Genomic DNA, 23,709 nt, shown 5'->3' with positions numbered 1-23,709 from the left:
ATAATTCTGAAAAGATCATTTTATGAAGTGCGAAAAAAAAAATTAACTGGCACTGGCCAAAAAAAATTCACTTAAGTAAACTTCATTGGTTAGACTAGGGTACTGGGAGTCAGGAGCCGTATTTGCAGCTCTGCCAATGACTCTGATCTTGGGCAGGTCACTTCACTTCTGTATGTCTCTGGTTCCCCCCATTTAAAATGGGGACAATACCTACCAAATAGCAGTTTTAGGGGTGTAATGTCTGCAAAGTACTTTGAGATCTTTGAAAGACACTATGAAATCATACTGTTGTTACACGGTGCTGAAGCAATGTGAGTGTGGCAGGGCAAAGCTTCTGGGCAACCTACATTCAAGCCTCAATAGTTGCATTTTATTTTAAAACTCCAGTTTAAAGTTAGCGAGCAGGCTTTATACCTGAAGCTGTGCTTCACTTTTGGGGTCCAATGGTTTCTTATACAGCAGATGTAAATATCCCAAGTTATGATTTCTCTCGTTTTGTTCTCTAGCATCTTCCACCCCAGCAAAGCCCTCCAGCAGGGTTGTCTTCAGAATGCTGATATCTCCATGAAGGGACTGTGAACAGAAGAAGAGATGAGCCAGATTTCAACAAAAGACCTTGACAGTGCCGTTTGCATCAGTATGTACGTGGGTTTCAGCAAAAAAGTGTTTACTTTCAGGAACAACTGGGTATGCCCACGCATACTGAAGCAGCACATCCAGACATCTCAGCTATATTGTTCAGCACTTAACAGGTTAAGCAAAGATGCCTATCCCGAAATGCTAGCCTTGAAGGTCTCAACCAATGCGCAAACATGTGGGAGAAGTTCTGCTGTGCTACTTACCTCTGTTGTCTCTTTAATCTCCAAGAGAAAGGTCTGAAGGTCATGAGACTCTGTCCGCAGCTTCTTCATCTCCTCGGCAGAGCCAACTTGGAAACAGGCATTAGAAGTTCTGGCTTTCAGCTCTTCCATCTCCTTTTGGAAATGTGCAATCTACAGAGCCAGATGGTAAAGAAAGTTCAACCACTGTGACATGACAGCTTCTGGAACAAATGTCACTGCTCTGGGGCTGGCTAATATATTTATACAGCCATGTGTACATGATAATTTACAGACAAAGGCAAGTCTCTTGTATTCCCTTCCAATCCAAGGAAGAGAGCCCTATATTCCCAACATAACTTTAATGCTAGCAGTTTAAACAGCCAAACAGGGGCGACAGTGTTTAAAGAAGTGGTTCAGAGTACAATGGAAAGATCTCCCATGGTAACTAAGTACTGAAGGACACTAATGGAATATGAAAGAGTGACAGATGACCACATGCCTGTACAGTGATCATCTTAGAAGTTGGAAGACAAAAATCCTTGAAAAATCTCACCTCCTCTTTGATTCCTGCTATGACAGGGTCCGAATCCTTCCACTGATGGACCTGTTTCTCTAACCCAGTGCTGGACAATGCTGACTTTCCCTAGAAAGCCAGGTGTTGAGAATGTAAACTTATCAAAATTTAAATCTTTATTACCAACTAACATCTGCTGCTAGAAATGGTTTAAGTCATTTAAGTCATTTAAGATGTATAAACTGTCCTATGGAACAACTCTCACAAACACAAAATGTTCACCTAAACAATAAACTGAAAATGATATCTAAGCATTCAAACAATGCTGCAGAGATTTAACCACACTGAACATATTAAAGCTGTTGGAAATTATGGCTAAATCTTTATGCACCACTTGGAGTTACCCCTTTCACTATATTTTCTAATATTGTTTAATAGTCAAAGCAGCGCAGAATTTTCAAAGAATTACATCTCACTGCTAATAAAAAGATGTGATTCCACATGTCCACACAGCATTAGCTCTGTTTACTACATCAGACTCCAACCCATGTCAGAGCTCCAGCTTCCCAAAATTACATAGCATATCATTCTAATTTTGGTAGTTTGTGACTTAGATCTTAGTTCACTGGTCCCTTGACCTAACAGCATTAAATCAGTCCAAGACTAAAGCAAATCACAGGCCAGTGAAATTTCTCAGCTCCTGTATAATCTGCTCAAGTTCTCCTAACCTGAATGGAGACTGATTTTGTTGCAGGCGGGGTGATTCTGGCTGTCTTCAGTAGATTAGATGCTGCAGGCACATTCTGAGCAGGCCGCGCCACTAGAATTTAAAGAGAGAAATAACTATAGACAAACACATACAGTTATCTAAAAAACAGGTTGCTAATTGGAGATAGGACATGCCCACTGTTGGGAACATTCTGATCGCTAGACGGAAGGGTACAAACCCTAACAATCTATTTCAGCAAGTCCATCCCCGTAAAATGACGCATCTATCTACATCAAGTCAGCAAGGTTCTACAAGCCAAATTCATTACCCCTGCTCCCAGACCTCAGACACAGGACAGATAACTTGGAACTGGAGAATAGGTTCCAGGCTAGCAACCATATTCCCCAAATTCCACACACACTTTCTTTGTGGAACAGTTTGGATGAACTTTGACTCTCATGAAAGTGAGACCAATGGCTAGACTGGCTATAGAACAGATAGGTGTTCCTCAAGAATTCCTCCTTCCCAACTGCAAGAGCTCTGCTAATACTACTACTCAGTACTAACATGCAACATCCTTTAGCCCAATGCTAGGATCCTGATAGAGCTTACTACACCTCTACCCCGATATAACATGAATTCGGACATAACGCGGTAAAGCAGTGCTCCAAGGTGGCGGGGCTGCACACTCCAGTGGATCAAAGCAAGTTTGATATAATGCGGTTTCACCTATAACGCGGTAAGATTTTTTGGCTCCCGAGGACATCGTTATATCGGGGTAGAGGTGTACTTTTCAAGTCTGACCTTTACCACCCCTGCTATTTCAATCCTGGACAACTCCTGCCAGAGACAGCTAGTCACATGATAATATGAGAAATGGAATAACATTAATTTGTTAACAGGATGATATTTAGGCCTTGGCTACACTTACCCGGTAGTTCGGCGGCGAGCGATCGAACTTCTGGGTTCGACTTATCGCGTCTAGTCTGGACGCGATAAGTCGAACTCGGAAGTGCTCGCCGTCGACTGCGGTACTCCAGCTCGGCGAGAGGAGTACCGCGGAGTCGACGGGGGAGCCTGCCTGCCGAGTGTGGACCAAGGTAAGTTCGAACTAAGGTACTTCGAACTTCAGCTACGTTATTCACGTAGCTGAAGTTCCGTACCTTAGTTCGAATTAGGGGGTTAGTGTAGACCTGGCCTTAGTTTAATTTCATTTGTGATCAGTTTGAACTCTGGCCATTTGAGATGGAAGGTAACACATTAAGTCACTGCAGCAGAGCAAACATTTTGGCAATATAATGAGATGCATTAGTCCACTGAACGTGCAACAGCTTCTAGGTGAAGATACGAAGCTAAATGTGTTACTTGAGACAATGAATAGTTATCCCTGTGAGGAATGAGGGGCAAAGGGGAAACCCGTCCAGTCCCAGTACTAGGCCCATTGCACTATATAGTTTGCAGTCTGAAGATTGGGAGACTTCAGGAACCATAGCCCATCTGCACTAGTTGAAAGCCACACAGAGAAAACCTCTCATGCTCACTTTATACCTGGTAAGATAGAAATTTGCAAAGAAAAAGAAAAAAGAATCTAGCCTTAGCCTCATGTCATACTTGTTGCAGACACAGGGGTGGATGCCTTCATTGGGGTGGCAGGTGAGGCAGAGAGGGGTGTGGACTGGCTTAGGGGCCCTCCAGGAATAGGTTTGGAGGTAGTGGAGAATGAAAACATCGTGGAGCTGTTGTGACTGCTGCTGCCAGCAGAAGTAGACGTGTCTATGGCAGTGAACCTGAAAGACAAAACGGCAAATATTTCAGCACCCTGAACTGGACATAACTTCCTCTCATAGACCCAAAGTGAAGCATTAACATCTAAAGAGGAAACAGTTTTTAAACTTTGCGAATCAGTACTGGGACTCAATATCCAGATACCAAGTACTGTTCTAGCTGGGAGTGAAGATGGGAAGAAGCCGTTCAGGGAATATGGATGAGACTGCATAGCTGAAGGAGCAGGTGGTGTTTTCAGAGAATGGGAAATTGGTGAAAGGACAAAGTGGGCTCGGGGACAGTCACCAGATGGGGGCTTTTACACCTCATTCCAGAATGTTAGATTCAAGAGGCATATGCAAGCCAGACAATCTAGTCTGACAAGATTCTGTGGCTCACATGACATGGCTGCTCTAATGGGTAACTGCAGAGAATGTCATGAAGAAGAACGGTCTTCTGCTGCTGGTGAAGGTTATCTGATACTTGGCTCCTGCTGCCTCAACCACCAGAGCAGAACTGTGTGGAGACTATTCCGCACAGAACTGCCAGAGTTGTGTAGGAGTCAGCTCTGGATCAGGGAATTGTTCAATTCTAGGAATCATCCCACCCCCAGTTACATCAGGCACAGAGGAAAATTAACAACCAGCAGCCTTAAAACCTGAGCTATACATCAAATGAACCTAGTGCTGGCACTGTAAGGTGTGTCAGGTATTCCTTTTAAAAGGCAAATGCTGCAGGAGAACAGGAACTTCCATTTATCTTAAAAACCAGGACCAGCACTTGAGATGAATATTCAGCTGATTCAGGAATTGATCACCTTGTTTGTCTTTAACATTCACTTTAAACAAGCTTTAAAAGCTACAGCCCAAGGTTTTAGTGGAAGTAGATTTTCTGATTTAAAAATAATTCTTAGAACCATTAGAAATTTCCTTATACAAATATAAAGAATTGATCTCATTAAACCCCTGCTCCAATTAACATTTCCCATGGTGGTCTAGTCTCTTCCCTTTAAAGCAGAGTGAGTTAAGCGAATTAAATCTCTGTGAGAACAGACAGTGGGCTTTGGAGCCACAATAACTTTTTGCACCGGTGACTCAAATCCAATTCATATGGATACTGATCAGAAGCAGTTACCCTCCAATTGCTTGTGTGAAGTGATTTGGGAGGACTCAGGTCCAGCTCTCAATGAACAAATGTCAGCATAAAAAAACCCCACTTACCTCTCACTGATAGGCTCAGTAGAGAGAAAAGAATGACAGGACCTTGAAAACAATTACTCTCACCCCTAGGTCAGGGGTGAGGCACACTAGTGAACAGCAGAGGAAGCCCGCACTGCTACTACCCATGCTGTACCTGCTCTGGACACAGAGAATTTCAAATGGCAATGGTGTTGAATTGGTACCTTCCACCCGTATTAAGTTAACAAAAGCCAAGAGACAAGATTATGAAAAAAAAAAAAAAAAAAAAAAGATAAAAGCACTAGGTATATAGCAAGCTGGTGCTGTGCAAGTTTTGCTGCTTTATGAATACAACCTATGACAACTTCACTATTCCAACCTCGTACCGATGACAAAGCCTCGGGTAGAGAAGGCGATCCTCAGGACTCCGTCTGGAGCATAAAGGATCCCCTTAGAAAAATCACAAACTGGAAATAGCTGTTTGATCTTAGTAACTATCACCTCATGCTACACATTCCCAAACTGGTTTAACCACTGCCCACCCTTTACATAAGCCATCAGCTTGCACTTACTTCTCGCTTAGGTTTACTTTGACAGTAGATGCTGTAGGGGTGAAACATGGTTTCAGTCCGGCGGGTGTGGTAGCCAGTGGTGGCACAGATGCGCTGTCTGTAGTTGGTTTAAAATTTGTAGATCCAAAAGAAAAGGAGTTGGCTGTAGCTGCCATGGGGCCTGCAGCGGGGGAAGGAGCCATTGAAGCTTTGGAAGAAACAGAAGAGAAAGAGAATGCAGCTGCTCCAGTTAGACTGGAACCCAGAGCTTGCTTGGAGACATCTGATGCAAAGGGGTATGGTGGGGGGTCTCCAGACATCGAGCCAGACGTCTTTACAGCTGAAGATGTAAAGGAAAAAGTGGCTGCTCCACCACCAGCAGAAAGCAGACTAGAGGCTGAAGATGCAGGAATAAGAGGTGGAGCTGAGGCAGGAGTGACAACTGGTGAAGTTTCAAACTTTGAAGGAGCAGGTGGTGTGGTCGGGGTTGTGGCAGCACTTCCTGGAGAAAAACAATTGGACCAAGTTAATATTCTATCATTAAAGGAAGGAAGTATTGCAAGCGGACAGTAAAAGTCAATCACACTACTGAGACTGACAACACCACGAAATGACAGGGAGGAAGGGGGGGGTTCAGTCTCCAAGTCAAACCGCTGAGATATTGAATGGACAAAGCCCAAGAACTGCTCGATACTATCATTTCCCCAAGCCATTCTGAATTAATTTAGTCCGGAATTTCCAGTGAAAAGGCTTCATCATTCCTCCATCAGTTTTGATGTGGTTTGTTTCATCCCAAATAAAGCAGCCTGCCAGTGCACAAGTCTACTGTGGATGCAACGAGAGGCACAATGCCAAACTAAGGCGTTCTGTTCCAAGAGGTAAAAGCAAATGTTTAGATTTAAAGAAGAAACGGGTAGCTTTGCACTGAAACATCACTCCATGTATACAGGGAAGCGAAACAGAATGAATTCATCTGCCCAGGCTGGCACAAGGAGCCCCCTAATCTACATTTTACACACACTGTAATATGCTCAACATGCCTATTAAGACTATTTACTTCCCACCCAGTTTTCCAATGCTATCGTTGCAGTTGATCCGAGACCTGTTTCAATAAGCCCTCATGATCACAAACAAAGCATCTAACGCATGTCATGGCCCCATGCAGAAACAACATATGGGAAGAACACAAAAGTTCTTTAGGAGAGGCACTCTTTTCGTTCTGTGTTTGTATAGCATCTAGCACAACGGGACCCATGACTGGGAGGTCCTAAGTGCTACTACAACACAAGCGATACATAACACCACAACGAGAGTGCCCAAGATGCCTTCTTGAAAGATACAGGTTATGGCAGTTGGTTTGCCACATAGTTGCAGCTCTGTACCCCAAAAGTGACTGGGTATAAGTGTACAGTTTGAGAAATGCTTTGGGTTCCTTCACCAGGACTAGTGAGTTCTATGTACATTCACACAGCTGGTGGAATGGAACCTTGAGCATGGAAACCATCATGAGCTTCTCCCTTCGCTCTATATGCTGGGGCACAGGCTTGTTTTATTCCACAAAAGCCTCCTAGTGGTCACCCTCTAACTACCTGGATAGCAAGCTTAACAGCTAAGTACTTCAAAGTGCCACAAATTAAAGCGCAAAAGCCTCTTCCCCACACGTGGGAGCACCCACCTGCTGATTTTGGTGCTCTCTCCCCTTCTATTGACAGTTGCTCTGGGGTCACTATGAGCGATCGGACACCTGGGTTTTGATTGATCATATAAAATGGACATAGCACTCCATCCGTAGAGAGCAATATTAGAACTGGAGCTGGAGGGAGGGTCTTCTCATCACCTGCAAAAGACCACACAGCATGCTAATGACATTGTCAAAGTCACCTGCCTTCATTGCCACCATCACCCCAAATCCCTCATATTTGACTTTCTTACCATCTCACATCAAAGCTACTTATTCTTGCCTATAAGGCTGTGCATATCTCTGCTCTCATCTTCCCCTACAATTGCCCCAATTCGTCTACTTCACTCCTCCATCAGTCTCTCTCTCATTCTTGACTTCACGGTTTTCTAAACCCATATATTTTAAGGCCAGAAGGGACCATGATTATCTAGTGTGACCTGCTGCTTAACACAGAGCATAAAGTTTACCCAGTAATTCTTGCATCATGCCTTCTATTATGCAGCCCCATATGTTTGAAACAGTCCTCTTGTCTTCACTCCCCAAGAGCCTATTCTCTCCTCCCCACAACACATAAAACCCCCCTCTCACTTCTCAGTAATCCCCATATCTGTCCTGTGTCTTGCCCAAGACTAAGTTCTCCTGAGCCAGAAACAGGTCTTATTTCCTTTTTGTAAAAATGTACAACTAAAATGCCATGCAACATTTTAAAAATAATGCCAACATTAAATACACACCCCTCTGGAGAGGACAGCTTAGTGGTCTAAGCCTCAGACATGAAATATCTGGGCTTCTTGAAACTACAGATTTCTTTTTAGAGTCTGCTCTGATTCAAATGTTTTCAGTAAGGTTAAAATCTGGGCCCCAAACTGCTTGTCAGATCTTTTAAAAATTTCCTATAACAGGTTTTTTTTTTTATGCTCCCTATTTATATTAAACACTCAGATCTAGGACACAGAAACCTCTATGATTGTTTTTCGTCTGGTTTATGGCTGCACATTCCTCTGACTTCCCAAGACCCTATTCTTTCTCCTATTAACACCTCATTGAGACCCTGCTGGGGAAGGTCATTTCCCCATGGAAACATGTCCACTACAGACTAGGGTTTCATACAAAAAAAACCTGTTGAGGGTATGTGGCCCAGGGGGATTCCTTGGTTTTAACTGGCAGAGGGCACAGGGGTTGCACAGGTTTTTACAGGGACCCCCCTGGGTCAGATATATGCATAGTAGTTCCTGAAAAGGGCAGCATATAAGATCTCAACCAAAAACCCAGAAACCATTGGTCTTCATAATCATTGCAAAACGTATCAATGGATAATATTTAAGGAATTATGCATCTATACTAAAAATTATGTTCTTAACAGGAGTTAAGGCAGGTTCACCAGGAGGTGACATGCCTCGGACATGTTCCTTTCAGACAGGAGGTAACAAATGCTTATCTCTCTGCCCGACCATGATTATTGTGTGTTGCATGCCTCACAATGAATGCCTTTTTGCATACTGAGCCAGCTATCAGTTGAAAGATTGCAAAATCTACAAGAGAGAAAATCTACAGGAAAACAAAAATAATTAGCAGGGGGGTTTCCTATTTATGATTAAGATCAAAGGATTAGTCTGTTATATCAGAGAATACAAAGAAACACACAGGATCCTTCACCGAGGAGGAAAACTGACAGCCTGTTGTGTCTCATGAAAAAGGGGTCACTGCCAGTCTGGCTGTAAAAGTACTGGTGAGCAATACTTTATTAGACATGAGAGTATATCTTGTTAATTAAGTCTATGCTCTAGAATGTGTACTATGATTTATTTTATATGTAACCATTTGCTTCCAATAGTTCTACTTGCTATCTCTTGAATCTCTATTCATTGTTAAATAAACTTATACTTGATTTCCGTAGAAACACGTCTAAGTGTTAAGCGGAGCAGCGATCCAAAGGGAAACTGTTAAGCTGGAGTGCGCTGTTTCTTTGGCAGCAGCGAATTTGTGAATATCCAGTGAATCGGGGCTGGACATTCCAAGGAGACGCTTGGAGGGCTCGGTGGTTGAAGCATGCCCATCGCTAACCTGTATGCCTAGAGGGGAGTGCTTGTATTGTCTGCAGCTGGTGGAATTGGGGAGCTGACCCCCAGCAGGCATAGACAAGGGCTCCACATGCTATAGGAAGCTGGTAGTGAGGTGCCTCTCAACTCTGGGAACGCCTGGCAGAGCCGTCCCTTGGGTAGGGCAAATCACGGCGACCGCTCCGGGCCCCGCGCTTTAAGGGGCCTCACGCTTCGACATCACAGTGTCAGATGGGGTGAGGACAGCAGCTGTCTGCCATGAGCAGAGCAGGCAGCGGCAGCCAGCGAGCAGGAGGCAGCTGGTGTGTCTGGCCTCGCCTCCCACCCAGTGGCTCATACCATTTGGCATAGCTGGGGGGGGGGATAGGGGGGCTTGGCAGGCCCAGGTCAAGAGTTTCTGGCTCCCACGCAGACAGCTGGGCTCCCCCGTGCCACCTGCGCACAGATCGCACGGCCCCCGCCTCCTCCCTGGACTCTTGGGCCCCTGCCGGGCCCAGGGCAGAGCTGGCAGGAGGGTGCCGCGCACGCAGCTCCCCCACCCCGTGCACCCACCCCAGCCCCACCATTATTCAAATGCAGAGGCCGGGGAGTGTGGGGTCCTAGCCCAGGCTGGCCAGGAGGCAGCATTGGCACCCAGCGGACAGCCACCCCCTACCACCAGTGGGTGGGCCTTGCTCCAGGTAACCCTCCTTGGCCCATGCTCCGTGGAGCAGCTGGAGCCCCATCGCCCCCAGCAGCCCACCCCAGCCCCATCCTCTCCCTCAGGGGAGACCCAGCACGCTCCCCGCCCCATGGGGGGCACATACAGGCTGATTCGTCCCGAACCCCGCACCTCCCTAGGGATGAGTCCCCTGACTCCTGGGAAGCGCCAGAGAGTGGATAAAGCAAGACTAAGTGCAGCCAAAAAGGAGCTGATTGGGTTAAGTGGGGAGGGTATGGAATATGTAGCAGTGGACTTCTCTGAAGAGATCAGCTGAATCCTGAGACAAGAGACATGGACCTAAAGAAGCTGCTCCAGGAGATTCCTTAATCCAATAAAAGTGTCTGGATTAACACACAAAATGCTTCAGATCCAATTCTGCATTAAACACAAATTGCGTATCGTAGCCTGTTGCTACAATAAAGGCTACGGCTGTTCTCGGTTAACCGGCATCCTGCTGTGCTCCCTACATGCAGCTTGTCCCTACCTTCTGCTCTGCCCAAAGGCACCTCCATTTCAGTCTCACTCTGTGTTTTGAGGGAGGGTTTTCAAAATCCATCCAGGTACAGCACAGTAGTGCCATTATATCTTCAAAGCACCTTGTCAGAGACGGAAGCTGAGGCACCTTCAGGCAGAGGAGAAGCTACAGCAATAACGTAACTGGCTGTATGTAGAGCATAGGAGGGGACAAAGCCAGGTCAGGCCTTTTGCTTTAATGCTGAGCTGATCCCTAGGCATTTACGAACCATGCATTTTCCTGGTTATGGATTTAGCCTGCTTTGCCTTTAGATCAATGCAAATAGTATATATAAGAAAATAGCCCTGCAGGAACAACTCTTCTACAAGAGCATGCCAAGCACTTTTACAGGCAAGTACTCGAGTGAAATGCTACAGGTAGTTTCAAACCAAATATCTCATCTCAATTCCATCGATTGAGTAAGTGATGGAAAACAAAGCACATAAGTTATATATTGACTACTGCTGAGTCCCAGGTTACTAAGAGCTTCTCTAATTAGACAACTAGATGCTGAACTGTACCAGAGCCCTGGTCAAGATGTAACCTCTCAGGACACTGATTAATGCGAAGTAACACACATTGGAAAACATAATCCCAACTATACATATACAATGATGGGGCCTAAATTAGCTATTACCACTCAAGAAAGATCTTGGAGTCATTGTGGATAGTTCTCTGAAAACATCCACTCAATGTGCAGCAGCAGTCAAAAGAGCAAACAGAATGTTGGGAAATATTAAGAAAGGGATAGACAATAAGATGGAAAACATCATATTGCCTCTATATAAATCCATGGTACGCCCACATCTTGAATACTGCATGCAGATGTGGTCGCCCCATTTCAAAAACGATGTATTGGAATTGGAAAAGGTTCAGAAAAGGGCAACAAAAATTATTAGGGGTATGGAACGGCTGCCATATGAGGAGAGAAAAATAAGACTGGGACTTTTCAGCTTGGAAAAGAGACAACTAGGGGGGGATATGATAGAGGTCTATAAATTCATGACTGGTGTGGAGAAAGTAAATAAAGAAGTGTTATTTACTCCCCATAACACAAGAACTAGGGGGTCACCAAATGAAATTAATAGGCAGCAGATTTGAAACAAACAAAAGGAAGTATTTTTTTCACACAAACACACAGTCAAATCTGTGCAACTCTTTGCCAGAGGATGTTGTGAAGGCCAAGACTATAACAGGGTTCAAAAAAGAACTAGACAAGTTCATGGAGCATAGGTCCATCAATGGCTATTAGCCAGGATGGGCAGGGATGGTGTCGCTAGCCTCTGTCTGCCAGAAGTTGGGAATGGGCAACAGGGGATAGATCACTCAATGATTACCCGTTCTTTTCATTCCCTCTGGGGCATCTGGCATTGGCCACTGTCAGAAGACAGGATACTGGGCTCAGATGGACCTTTGGTCTGACTCAGTACGGCCATTCTTATCACCCTGCCATTCCCCAAAAGATATCTGAGTTGCTATTAATAATATTCCCCAGTAAACAAAACAAGCAGATAAGACTTACTGATAGGTATTGGCATGTTACTGGTGTAATCTATGGCAACACCTACTGGTAAGGTGTCATCATTCTTATCTGTCACAGGAAGTTCTGCTCTGCTGGAATCTTCCAGAACCCATGATTCCCAGTTGTTCTGGAAAGAAAAAATATTTTTGCTACTGTTCTGTGATTTTCAGCACTCTCACTCACACTGGGAACAAGCTGCAGGAAAGCACAAATACCTTGCACATGAATTGTGGATAGCCTGGCTTTGGAATGTTAGCCAAAGATTTAGAAAGAATAGATAGCAACAAGATGGGCTATATCTGTCAAAATTTTCCAGGTAAAAAAAAAATCCTACAAGTATCAAAAACCTTCACAAATTCCTGAGTGACTTTTACATATGGTACTTACATTTTCTGGAATTAGTTTACTTTAAGATTCAAGTTAAACTAATGAGCTCAGCAAGACTAAAGTCACCATGGTGAAAAGTGATTCAGGATGTTAAACTGGCACCAAGCCACTGATGCAACACAGCCCTTTCGCACTTTGCTCACTACCGGCTATGCTTCAGTTCAGTCGTCTACTTTCTGGTTACTAAAAACTTGCTGGCTCATAAGCAAGGCAAGGATGTAATAAAAATTTCCTTTCGTCTTAAGATTCTACGTATATCAAATGGGTAAACCCTGAGATAAGCTTTCTCTAGCCCTCAGATCTTGATATCCAGATAGCTTTCCTGGAAAAGATACATTTGGTCAAGTGCAGTAGAAAGGAAGGTTACCTGGTCCGCTTGTCTAGAGAGAATGCTGACTTCTGTGGAAGCTGCTGAAGCTGCCAGGACTAGATCCCTTCAAGTACAGAACCAAAACAGTGTTAAGTCCAAATAAGATGACAACACATAGAGTTCCTCAGCCCGTACTATTGTAAAAGGCATCCCAAATACTTATGGCATGCTTTATGAATCAAGAATGAAACTGATTTATCATGCTCAAGTGGTAAAACACAGGGGAGAAATACAGTGAACTCTTCACCATTCTAAACAGGTGTCATTAGCAGTCAGGGCTTCAGTTCCTTTGTCAGAGTTGATGATATAAAATACTCATGCACCATCATTATTCTAAGCGATTTGTGATGGAACAGAAATAAATAGTTTAACAAACAGGGCATAACATCTTCACACAGACCTGTGAACAGAAAAATCTAAAAGCTATCCACCACTTAAAGCATCATGTGGAAAGCACATGACTTTAAAAACCTTTGTGCATTTATTTTACCACCCAAAAACAGAGAAATGGATAGTTTGTTATGTATATAGACTTGGTCATAGGTCTCTACACTCACCACTCCTCAACATAGTTGAGAAAGTAATGATGCTGTCTCTCAGTGCAGCTCCCATAGCAAGGCTCCATGAAATTCACAAACTTCTCTGGTCGTTTCTCTTCCTTTTTCTGCAGAGACCGGAGGAGCAGAAATCAACATTCGATTTAGCTTCCACTAAAGCAAGTGAAGTGAGCTTCTCATACAAATGGGTATATCTAGACAATATAGTTACATTACATTTCTTAGAAATATGCTCAGATCACTACAAACTTAATCTGGTCCAACTGTGTAAAGTGCGCAGGAGCAATCAGGAGTGCATGTGTGCATCACTATACACAAACAGTCCTGGGAGGGTACAATTTGGTATTGTGTACAGCAGCAGGTTACAAAAAAGCAGTCTCTGGCTAGCCCACATATATGTGATAAACCATCAAGGTTACCTTTCAGAGCACCTGATATGCAGGACTTAAGTCCTGCTAACTTGGAGACCTCAAAAGGTCTACCATAGTCTAATCTCAATAGAAAATGGGATACTGATTTATTCCCAAGTGGACCCTACTTCAATTTTTTGCCATTAAGCTTCAGAATTGAGTTTGATACTGGAACCTCTATTTGATGCTAATGAGAACAGTAAAAAGAGCATACTATACTAATAAGCAGGTCAGAAGAACAAACAGTGTTGCCATCACATTCATTAGCATAAAATTCTTAAAATGAGAAAAATAAAGTTGAGACTTTCTAGCACTTACAGGCAATACAGCTATCACCACCTCTGGGGATGTTTCCAAGGTCCCATCAGCAGCTGCGTAAACTATAGTGAAGACATAGGTGCCAACCCAAAGCACATCCAGGACTGGAAGGAAAATGAATAATCATCGTCCAGAGACATCTTAAAAGGAGCACTTCCTTGGATATTGTGTACTATGTGCAACTAAAACCAAACTCGAATGCTATTGTGATATTGTAAATCTCATAGGGATGGTTTACACCTCTGCAGTAGCACGAAGACAACTTCTAATGCGCTACTTAGCCAACTACATATCATCTAGCAGACAACATACATGACGTGTTTGAGTGACATTAGGAGACCAACATTAGGAGGGACATTAGGAGGGATGTGAGGAAATTCAGAAACAAAGCTTAAGCATGTACCTGGGCCAGCCTACTGTGCCTTTGTATACTGTGGGCAAGAACACACCACTGTCTTCGCACACTGAACATATCTAACGATGGAGCTGAAGCCTTAACTCTAAATGTTCTGCATTTGCATCCGTATTAGAAAGTTCTGAATGTAATTTTGTAGTGGTGGTTTGAGTTTTATTATGAAATAAGGACAATTAGAATTTACCTCTTTTTTTTATTTCTCTCATGAAGTGTCTGGAAATCTCCATGGCAAAATGTAATTGCAGACTTTAGAAAGTACAGTCCATCTTAAGTCATCATCACACATTGACAAAATGCACATCTTAGAAACCCTAGATATGCACAGGAGCTACTCCCCCCCCCCACCACCACCACCACTAAGGCAGGTCACACAAATTTATCTTATTATTTTAATTATTTTCCATGTGCATAAAAAAGCAGTTTGTATTCATTTAAAAAAAACATTGAACTTTTTTTTAAATGTTTGAATATTCATAGAATATGATGCCAGAAGGCACCATTGTGATTATCTAGTCTGACCTCCTGTATAACAGATCATGGGACTTCCCTGAACTAATTCCTGTTTGACCTAGAGCATATCTTTTAGAAAAACAACCAATTTTGACTTAAAAATTTTCAGTGATGGCAAATCCACCACAACCTTTTCTGAGTTGTTCCAATGGTTAATTATCCTCACTGTTAAAAAGTTCATGCCTTATTTCTACATATGAATGTCCAACTGAAACAAGGCCTTGTATATTAATTTTTGGCCTGGAGGCAGTTTTTATTACCAAATTAACCCCTCCCACCCCAAAAAGGTGTCTGTGGCAGAAACACCGGCACATCCTTAAGTACCTTAGCACCAACAAGAATCAACATAAAGAGACATCAATGGACATGACATTTTAATGGAAGAAAAGATTAAAAAAGAAAAAGAAATACTGTACCTTTAACAGGATTATCTGAGTCATAAAACGGAGGACAGGGAATTACTTTTTTCTCCTGCAGGGTCTGAAAGAAAAAGAATTCCTCTTTCAGAAATAAGATCAACAACCCCCATCAGGAGTTTAGCAGATCCCAAAGAATTGTTTTTAGGGTGCTACAGGTCCTTTTTAAGAGCTACCACATTCCTCCTCAGAGACCCTTGCATTTCAGCAGCAGCAGCAGATGTCCCAATACCTCTCAAAGGCAGATTGAGATGCTTAATGTTTATGATGTGCTTGGAAAGTCTCACCTCAAAGGCACTGTACTATCTACACTATGCTCCCAATGTCAATAGCCACATGCTGATGAAAGGCAAAATTAAAGCTAATTAGAAGTCAGTGAAAAGAAACAATGAATTACTGCAAACAAAAACTTACAGGCAGATACTGGACCACAGTGCCATTTTGTTTCCCTACAGCCAGTTGCTTTCCCTTGGGGCTCCAGCACACTAAGTAAACAAGAGGGTTTTATCAGCACAAAATAGAACGGCAGTGGAAGAATTAAACTCTTACAGTACTTCCCAGTGACAGCATCAGTAAACTAAATACCACTCAAACCTGAGCCAAACAGCCAATCCTACTGAAGTTGTCCTCTCTTGTGGATTCCATGGACTTTACCATATGGCAATGTTCAGATTAATTAAAATTTTAGCAACATTTAACTTTCTGCACATCTGCCTTAGAGCTGGCTACACAAAAACTTGCACTGGCTTAAACTGGTGAAAATCCTGTGATTTAAGACTAGCCACAAAGTTGCACCCATTTAACTAAATCAGTTTAAAAAAAAAAATCACACCTTTTGTAAAACCAGTGCAACGTGTGTTTGAACCAGGCCTCATCTGGGCTAGACGTCTGGAGAATGCTTGCAAAACATTAATTCTGCTTGCTTGCACCCCACATCACAGAAGACAAAGTTCCTCAAGCACTGATGTAATTGAAAAATGCAGGGAAACCATTCTATTTTACCTGCAATACTGCGCCTTTCCTTCAAGTGATATTGAAGGCCTGATACAATGTAACCTTTTGTCAGAAACATTTAGCTCTAATTCTCAAAGTGGGCTGCTCAAGAAGGTCATGAACGTTTTTTTAGAAAACCTCTACTGGACTATAATTAAGTTCTATTAAGTTTAACTCCATTTGCTCCCCAGGAGAAAATTTTAAAATTGCTGTAAAGGCAAATAAGCCGGTCTCTCTAGTGACATCTACACTTCCACACGCTTTACGGCATCTTCCATCTTTACGAATTATCACTAAGCCAGAGTTGTGTCACCCACCTGACGTAACAGCCACCGAGGAGGGAAGAGTGGCATACACTTTCACAGACTCTGTGACCTGCAGGACAGAGATGCTACCATCGGACAGACAGACAGCGACCATGGAGGGGCTGGCAGGGTTCCACTTCAGATCACAGACCATTGCCATGCTGCCTGAGTCTTTGGCCAGTTTATGATAAGCAAATGGACGTTTCTGCTGTTTAGCCTTTTAAGAGAAAAGAAATGAATGCCTTAGCCCATAAATTCAGTGTGCAAACAAGTTCTCCCAAACTCACAATCCATAACGATTTGGCCCTGCTGTACGGTAACGACTGCGATGTAGGAAAAAAACACTGACTGCTACAGCACACAAACCAAGACTTAATGCAAGTTAAAGTGACATGTTCAGGTTAAAAGTTATGTATTATTTAAAAATTATTTCCTTGTGTCATGTTAATTTCTCCAGATGACTAAAAATTTTAAAAATCTAGTTTATTTTTTCCACCATTTAGGTTAATAGGGGGGAGGGGAAGAATTAGTTTCACTTTTGTCAGTTTCCCTTTCCTAGTCTACAGTGCTGCAGTGGCTGGGTTGCAAACACTGAGGGGGACTGTGTAAACCTATGAGCACATTGTTTATGCCAGAATATTAAAAAAACAAATATTAATCCCTTTGCAGTGACATTTAAGTATGTTCAGTGCTGCACAAGATCAAATACTGTCACTGTTTCTAGCATCTAACAGTAGCGAAGTTCTTTTTTAAATCTATATTTGGACCTAAACAACCTGATAATGCCCTTTTAAAAGCCAGAAGAGCAGCGTTGGAAATACACTCCCTATATTGGGGGCTCACAGTCAATACTAAAGTTCAGTCTTAGCACTCTAACACGAAAGCCCATGATATCTCTGCTTCCACATTGATAAAAAGCAAGCAGTAAACTATACAAACTATCATGTGGAACAATTGAACAAGGCCAAAATAAGTCATTTTCTGACCCTACTGCAGTAGAATATTTTCTGGATAATGATTTAATCTTTTCTTTCAACACGTGCCTTATTCAGGGAGAGATTACAGCTACGCAATACCAGAGAGTGCAATAGTGGAGAAGGACAATCACAAACACTGCTTAGTGCAGCTGACAGGGCTAGCATACAAGCAGGAGCTTGAATTACCACATTCCAAGTCAGAGGTGGCAGTATTAATATTTGGCACTTTTCTTCTTCACAGGGCTGTTTGAACATCAGTTGTGAGATCCTCACAACAGCCCCGTGAGGTAGGTAAATAACCTAATTTTACAGGTGGGGAAACTAAAGCAGATTTTAATTGAAAAGTTATTGAATAACCCTCACAGTTCTTTGCGTACAAAGCATACTCTACTATGGACACCCAGGAAAACATTTTGAAATATCCCCTTTCTATCATCACATGCTTCCTTTCAAGGTGAAATTTGTACATCTGTTTGCGTGTACCTTACCTGATTTGAGAACGTGCGGACATCAAAAAAGCCAATGAAGGAACCAAACTCACTGGATGTCATGCAGACAGACAGTGTGAGGTTATCACAGCTCAGAGCCAGGTGATGCACAGGAAACTTCATAGGAACCAATATACTTGGAACATTTTCAACTTAAAAACAAAAGGAAACGGAAGAGGGAAAGTATGGAGTGGTCACTCTTAGAAAACAGTCAACAGTACGTGGTCATTTTAAGCAGAATTATTAAGTAAATACAGATGCCACCTGGTAACCTAAAGTGTATTCATGTAAAGCTAAACACTGCAGACTAGTTCTAAAGGAGGCGTAGAGACATGTATTCCACTTTCCATGAGTCAAGTCTGAATAATCTTTTGGATGCTTAACCATCTTGAAGAGGAACAATTCTAATTACAGGTTTTTGAGGAATTTCCTTGTTCTGGATCCTGGCATGTGGATTGCCCTAAAACTGAAGAGGCCGAGACTTAAATCTACTTGGTTGTAAATTTTAATACACAAATTATTGGAAGGGTTGTATAGCACAGATCAAATAGAACTCATGACAATTTTTTAAAAATTTGATGGCTAATATCCCAGCAGGTCTCATTACTTTTGAGACTAAAATATGGCATCAGAATCACAGAAGCGAGATGAAGACTATTTTCCTTACAGCATCCGGTCCTGACCTTTATCAGAGACAGGATACTGGATTAGATGGATGATTTGATTTCATATAGCCAGGCAATCCCTGAATTCCTGTGAATATCAACTGTCAGAGGTACAAGTCTGGTAACGTTTCTCAGATGAAAGAAAGTACTTATATGGCACACATCACAATTGTATTTTTAATTACTCAGGAGACATTCAGATACTAACAACCACCTCTCTTTCTTCCAGCCTCTAAGGAAAAACAGCTTGATGAATTTATAGGTTTGTTTGTTTGTTTGTTTACATGAGCAAGAGGGTGTGTTTGGTAATTTATGAAGAAGTTACAGAGAGAAAGTTAAATTGAAGAAATTACTTTTGCACTGAGGTCTGAAAGCGGTAGTTTTGTGATGACTCATCTCTTTTACTGGAGAGGGTTCCACAATCTAGGTTGAGCTCCTGTGAAAATTTTATCTCCTGCTCTCACAAGCCTCCGTAAGTGAGTTCACAGGTTCACTATTGTCCTGATAGACTGCACCTGTCACAGGAGATCATGGCTGTGAACAAAACAGCACTCTCTCCCAGTAGCTAAAGATAATCCCATGGAGGACTTTGAATGTCAGGAAGGAAAAACTGAACAGGAATTTATTCAATGGGGAGCCTGTGCAGAGAGTATGGTATCCTGATAACACGTTCACAGCAATTTATATTGCAAAGTAGACAACTGCTGCATCTTGTATCAGCTGGAGTTGCATCAGCATATGTTGCCTCATTCCTAGATATAACAAATTCAAATAATGAAGCCTGGTAGTCACAAATTCATTGATCACCACAACCAGGCCAGTATCAAATGGAACATGGCACGAATAGACTAATCAACTATGTCATAGACCTTCCAAATGCATCTCTCTTCACTGTACAGTAATAAAAAAAGCTTACCAATTTTATTGCGATCTTCTCCTGCTTGATTCTGCATGAGAAGATCTTTAGTGAGAAAGATCTGCAGGCCAGTTGCTCCACCAGCAAAGACTAGCCCATATTTGTTCGAGATGGCAAGGAGACTGGAACGCTCTTTAGGGAGTTCCTCAGGAGCATCAAATATTCGGACCTTCTTCAACGCTCTGAACTGAAAATCCTGTTATAAAAAAATAGAGTTAAAAAGCAATTCTATACATGGGGTGGGGAAGAGGACAGAAAACTGAGTTTCACTTACACCCTGGAGAAACTGAACTTATTAAAAAGCACTTTACACTTTCCCACTACTACACATACAGCCTCTCAATTGTTACTTTCCACATGGTTGCCAAACCACAAGCTCCTGAAAATTATTTTAAATAGTTTACACACCACAATAACAAAAATATTGACCCTAAAATTGACCCAAGGAAAAATCATTTGTTACAATAACTTCCAGATTTTTTTTAATAAACAGAGAGTGTGATAGGGATAGTTCCATGAATTATCTATAAACAGATGGACCAAAGACTTCACTCAGCACATTTAATATTGACAAGATAAATAATGCAGAATAGGAAAGGCTGTTATTAATCTCATGAAACACTTTCACCACAAACTGTAACAGGTGCCTTTTCAACATGATATTGACATCTCTCTCAGGGAGGTTTAAATACTAAACCATTTCTTCTTCTTCACTTTTTTCCACTTTACAGCCTGAGCACCAAGTTATTTTCAAGCATCTTTTTAAAAGTATTTTTCTATCAGGTGTCCTAAAATGGACCACTTCTTTTCACTGTTTACAAAATAAATTAGGAAGTCACCATTTTAATTCCTGACAGGTATTTTTTTTTTCAAAAGTTTGATAATCCTTAATATACTTGGCACTAATTGGCAGCATTTGGAGAACCTGAAGACATTCCTAGAAGGTAGCACAACATTTTCCATTTGAAAAAAACTGTGCATCATGGCTAGTACAGTCATCAGAGTGACAGTTGAGGGACACTGTCAACTTAAAAGTGGTATATGTGTCTGAATATATTTTTACCTGCTATTGTAGTAACACTTAAGATAGCTATACCCAAAACAATAGGAAAAAATCCCCCTCCATCTTCCCTCTCCCCCTTGAATGTTTACTTTGTGTATTTGGCAGTAGTTTGCATATAATCACTCCCCCCTATTGTTTGCATAGGGCTTTTGCATCACAGGAAACAGAAAAATAGGAAAAAAGGTGATTATAAACCACAAAATTTTAAAGATACATATAAATGCCGATTGACTGGATTGAGAACTTTATGGTAACATTATTACTATGCAGTCTCACTCCCCAAGTTAATAGACTGACACAAAAACACGCACAAACCAATGTTTTAAAATGTAATGGTGGTGCCCAACGTTAGGCTCCTAAACAAACTGCCTGATGGGGCAGGAGGGGTACTGACCACACACTAGGACGACCAGATGTCCTGATTTTATAGGGACAGTCCTACTGTTCGGGGCTTTGTCTTACATAGGCGCCTATTACTCCCATCCCAATTTTTCACACTTGCTATCTGGTCACCCTAGCACCTGCTGATGTAAAAGGCACTTGTGGGTGCCCCCCACCTCTCCAAAAAAACAGACCACTTATTTAGGGGTCGCCCTCCCTTAGGCACTTAGTAAAGTGCCTAAATATAGATACAGGCGTTTAACTCGATACCGCCAGGCGTGGAAAACTGAGGAAGCAACCGCGTCCTGTCATACACAACAATGTTTCACCTGAATAACCAGTCTCGCTACCAAGCTCTACGAAGGAAGCTGGTTTAGCTCCTGCCTGGAAAGGAGCTTGCCCTGGGCCAGCGAGTAACATGGGCCCCGGCAGCCCGGGGTCCCAGTTCCACGGGACAGGGCTCCACCCATACAGGGGAGAGGGGGATGACTGGGCCCGAGAGAGAGGATGAAGAATGTTCATTTGAACAGTGGAAGAGGGAATGGCTGCTGAGCTGAGTGACAGTCTGCCACCACCCTACCCCCAGGCGTCCTCCCACCCAGCTCCCTGCCCCCGGAATACAGCCCCCCCCGTGCACCCTAACAATCCTCCCACCCAGCTCCCTGCCCCTAGGACACAGCCCCCCCCGTGCACCCTAACAATCCTCCCACCCGGCTCCCCGCCCCCCGAACACAGCCCCCCCGTGCACCCTAACAATCCTCCCATCCCGCTCCCTGCCCCCGGAACACAGCCCCCCCCCCGTGCACCCTAACAATCCTCCCACCCCGCTCCCTGCCCCTAGGACACAGCCCCCCCCGTGCACCCTAACAATCCTCCCACCCGGCTCCCTGCCCCCCGAACACAGCCCCCCCCGTGCACCCTAACAATCCCCCCACGCCGCTCCCTGCCCCCGGAACACAGCCCCCTCCGTGCACCCTAACAATCCCCCCACCCCGCTCCCTGCCCCCGGGACACAGGCCCCCCCGTGCACCCTAACAATCCCCCCACCCGCTCCCTGCCCCTAGGACACAGCCCCCCCCGTGCACCCTAACAATCCCCCCACCCGCTCCCTGCCCCTAGGACACAGCCCCCCCCCGTGCACCCTAACAATCCCCCCACCCCGCTCCCTGCCCCCGGAACTCCCTCATACACCCCCCAAGGCCCCCCAAGGCCGGGGTTCCCCCTCCCGTCCCAGGGTCCACCAGGCCCCAGCCCCGCGTCCTCCCCCAGCCCCTACGCTCCGCACCGGGCCCCCAACCCCGCCAGCCCTCCCGCACCTTCATCTCCCGCTCGGGGACCACATCCATATCGTCCCCCATGGCTCCGGCTCAGCCCCGGCGCCAACCGCTCGGCTCCTCTTCCCCGCCAGCGGGCTGCGCAGGGACCTGAACAGACGTTTCCGCTTCCGGCGGCCATCAGGCCTAAAGAGCCGCTCTAGCCGCAGCGCTCTATGGTAGCGCCTCTGGTGCAGGGAGAAAGAAGCGTAGAAAGAGATTAAGATTAGGGGAGGGGCCTAATGCCAGGGGGCGGGAACTTTGACTGAGAAGGGGCGTGGCTAAATGGGAGGGGGCGTGTCAGCTCTTTGGGGCAGCGACTACGGTTTGTACAGCGCCTAGCAGATTGGGGGCTTGCTGCATTACTGGGGCTCCTAGGAGCGACACTGACTAATTCAAACCTGACCCTGTGTGACAAGGGAGATCAGATAGCACCTGTGAAAAATCACAACACTTATTTTTCAGGGGTGGTGTATAGTTGCCTACAGAAGACAATACCTCCAATATGGGGAGTCACATCTGGTCACCCTACCGTGGATCTAGCCAGCCTGGGAGGAGGCTGCAGCGTAACTTACAGGCTAACATTTCCCTTACCTGATCGGTCACATTACTGTCACTCCACTGCAGTAAATCACCAGCCTCAACCTTAGGAGAAAGTAGTTATTCCAGTGTTGCCCCCTCTCCTGATATTGGGTGTTTTAGATAAAGCCCTAGGTCCTGAAGTCACTTTATTATGTAAGACTGGCATATTCTTTTAAAGAACAACAAGCAAATGTCCAACCCTCATGCCGTTTGGGATGGAGGGGGGGTGTATGTGGCCTAAATGTAGCCTAAAGGCTCAGATGCTAGGCGGCTAGAAACCCCAAAGATGTATGTTGTAAGAAATTCATAATCTTTAAGCCACTCATGAGGTTGAAGGCTTGGCAATACTATATGCAATAATCAGTACACAGACAGCATACATAAGAGCTGCGAATGATGCTGCCAGGGTGTTATATCTGAGCATAATTACCATAACAGTTTAGCACTTTGCATGGGGGGGGGGGGGGGAGAGAATAGATCCACTTCCTGCATTTCAAAACTGATTGTACTGACCCACGGTAAAGGAGTTCTACATTCCTTGTACAAACAGTCTCCAAGTGAAACATGAGTGCAGCATAAATCCCATTTTAAAACATCAGTCTCAAATTATGGAGAAGCTAGTTAAT

The 23,709-nt window shown here is 43.8% G+C and overlaps 1 protein-coding gene across 7 annotated transcripts in view; it reads right to left on the bottom strand.

Moving 5' to 3' along the window:
• NUP214 (nucleoporin 214) overlaps nt 1-22,734 on the bottom strand; it is a 78,913-nt gene extending 56,179 nt beyond the window's left edge. For 2 of the 7 annotated variants that reach the window (XM_042854272.2, XM_065572409.1), the window contains exons 1-16: nt 22,505-22,683; nt 19,745-19,940; nt 18,164-18,315; nt 16,711-16,915; nt 15,815-15,885; nt 15,401-15,464; nt 14,060-14,163; nt 13,332-13,438; nt 12,772-12,838; nt 12,018-12,144; nt 7,213-7,374; nt 5,559-6,039; nt 3,656-3,831; nt 2,064-2,155; nt 843-992; nt 415-573 (exon numbers count right to left, since the gene is read on the bottom strand). In XM_042854272.2, the coding sequence (XP_042710206.2) occupies nt 415-573; nt 843-992; nt 2,064-2,155; nt 3,656-3,831; nt 5,559-6,039; nt 7,213-7,374; nt 12,018-12,144; nt 12,772-12,838; nt 13,332-13,438; nt 14,060-14,163; nt 15,401-15,464; nt 15,815-15,885; nt 16,711-16,915; nt 18,164-18,315; nt 19,745-19,940; nt 22,505-22,546 (2,355 nt within the window). In that variant the 5' untranslated portion in view covers nt 22,547-22,683. Of the gene's footprint in view, nt 1-414; nt 574-842; nt 993-1,374; nt 1,465-2,063; nt 2,156-3,655; nt 3,832-5,558; nt 6,040-7,212; nt 7,375-12,017; nt 12,145-12,771; nt 12,839-13,331; nt 13,439-14,059; nt 14,164-15,400; nt 15,465-15,814; nt 15,886-16,710; nt 16,916-18,163; nt 18,316-19,744; nt 19,941-22,504 lie in introns of those variants that run through there. The other 5 variants (XM_008169152.4, XM_024106065.3, XM_024106066.3 and 2 more) reach the window with 5 other exon arrangements.
• Between the last annotated feature and the right edge of the window lie 975 nt (nt 22,735-23,709).

This window comes from Chrysemys picta, chromosome 18, assembly GCF_011386835.1.
Source record: "Chrysemys picta bellii isolate R12L10 chromosome 18, ASM1138683v2, whole genome shotgun sequence".
Lineage (NCBI taxonomy): Eukaryota > Metazoa > Chordata > Testudines > Emydidae > Chrysemys > Chrysemys picta.
This window is presented reverse-complemented; position numbering and strand designations above follow the sequence as displayed.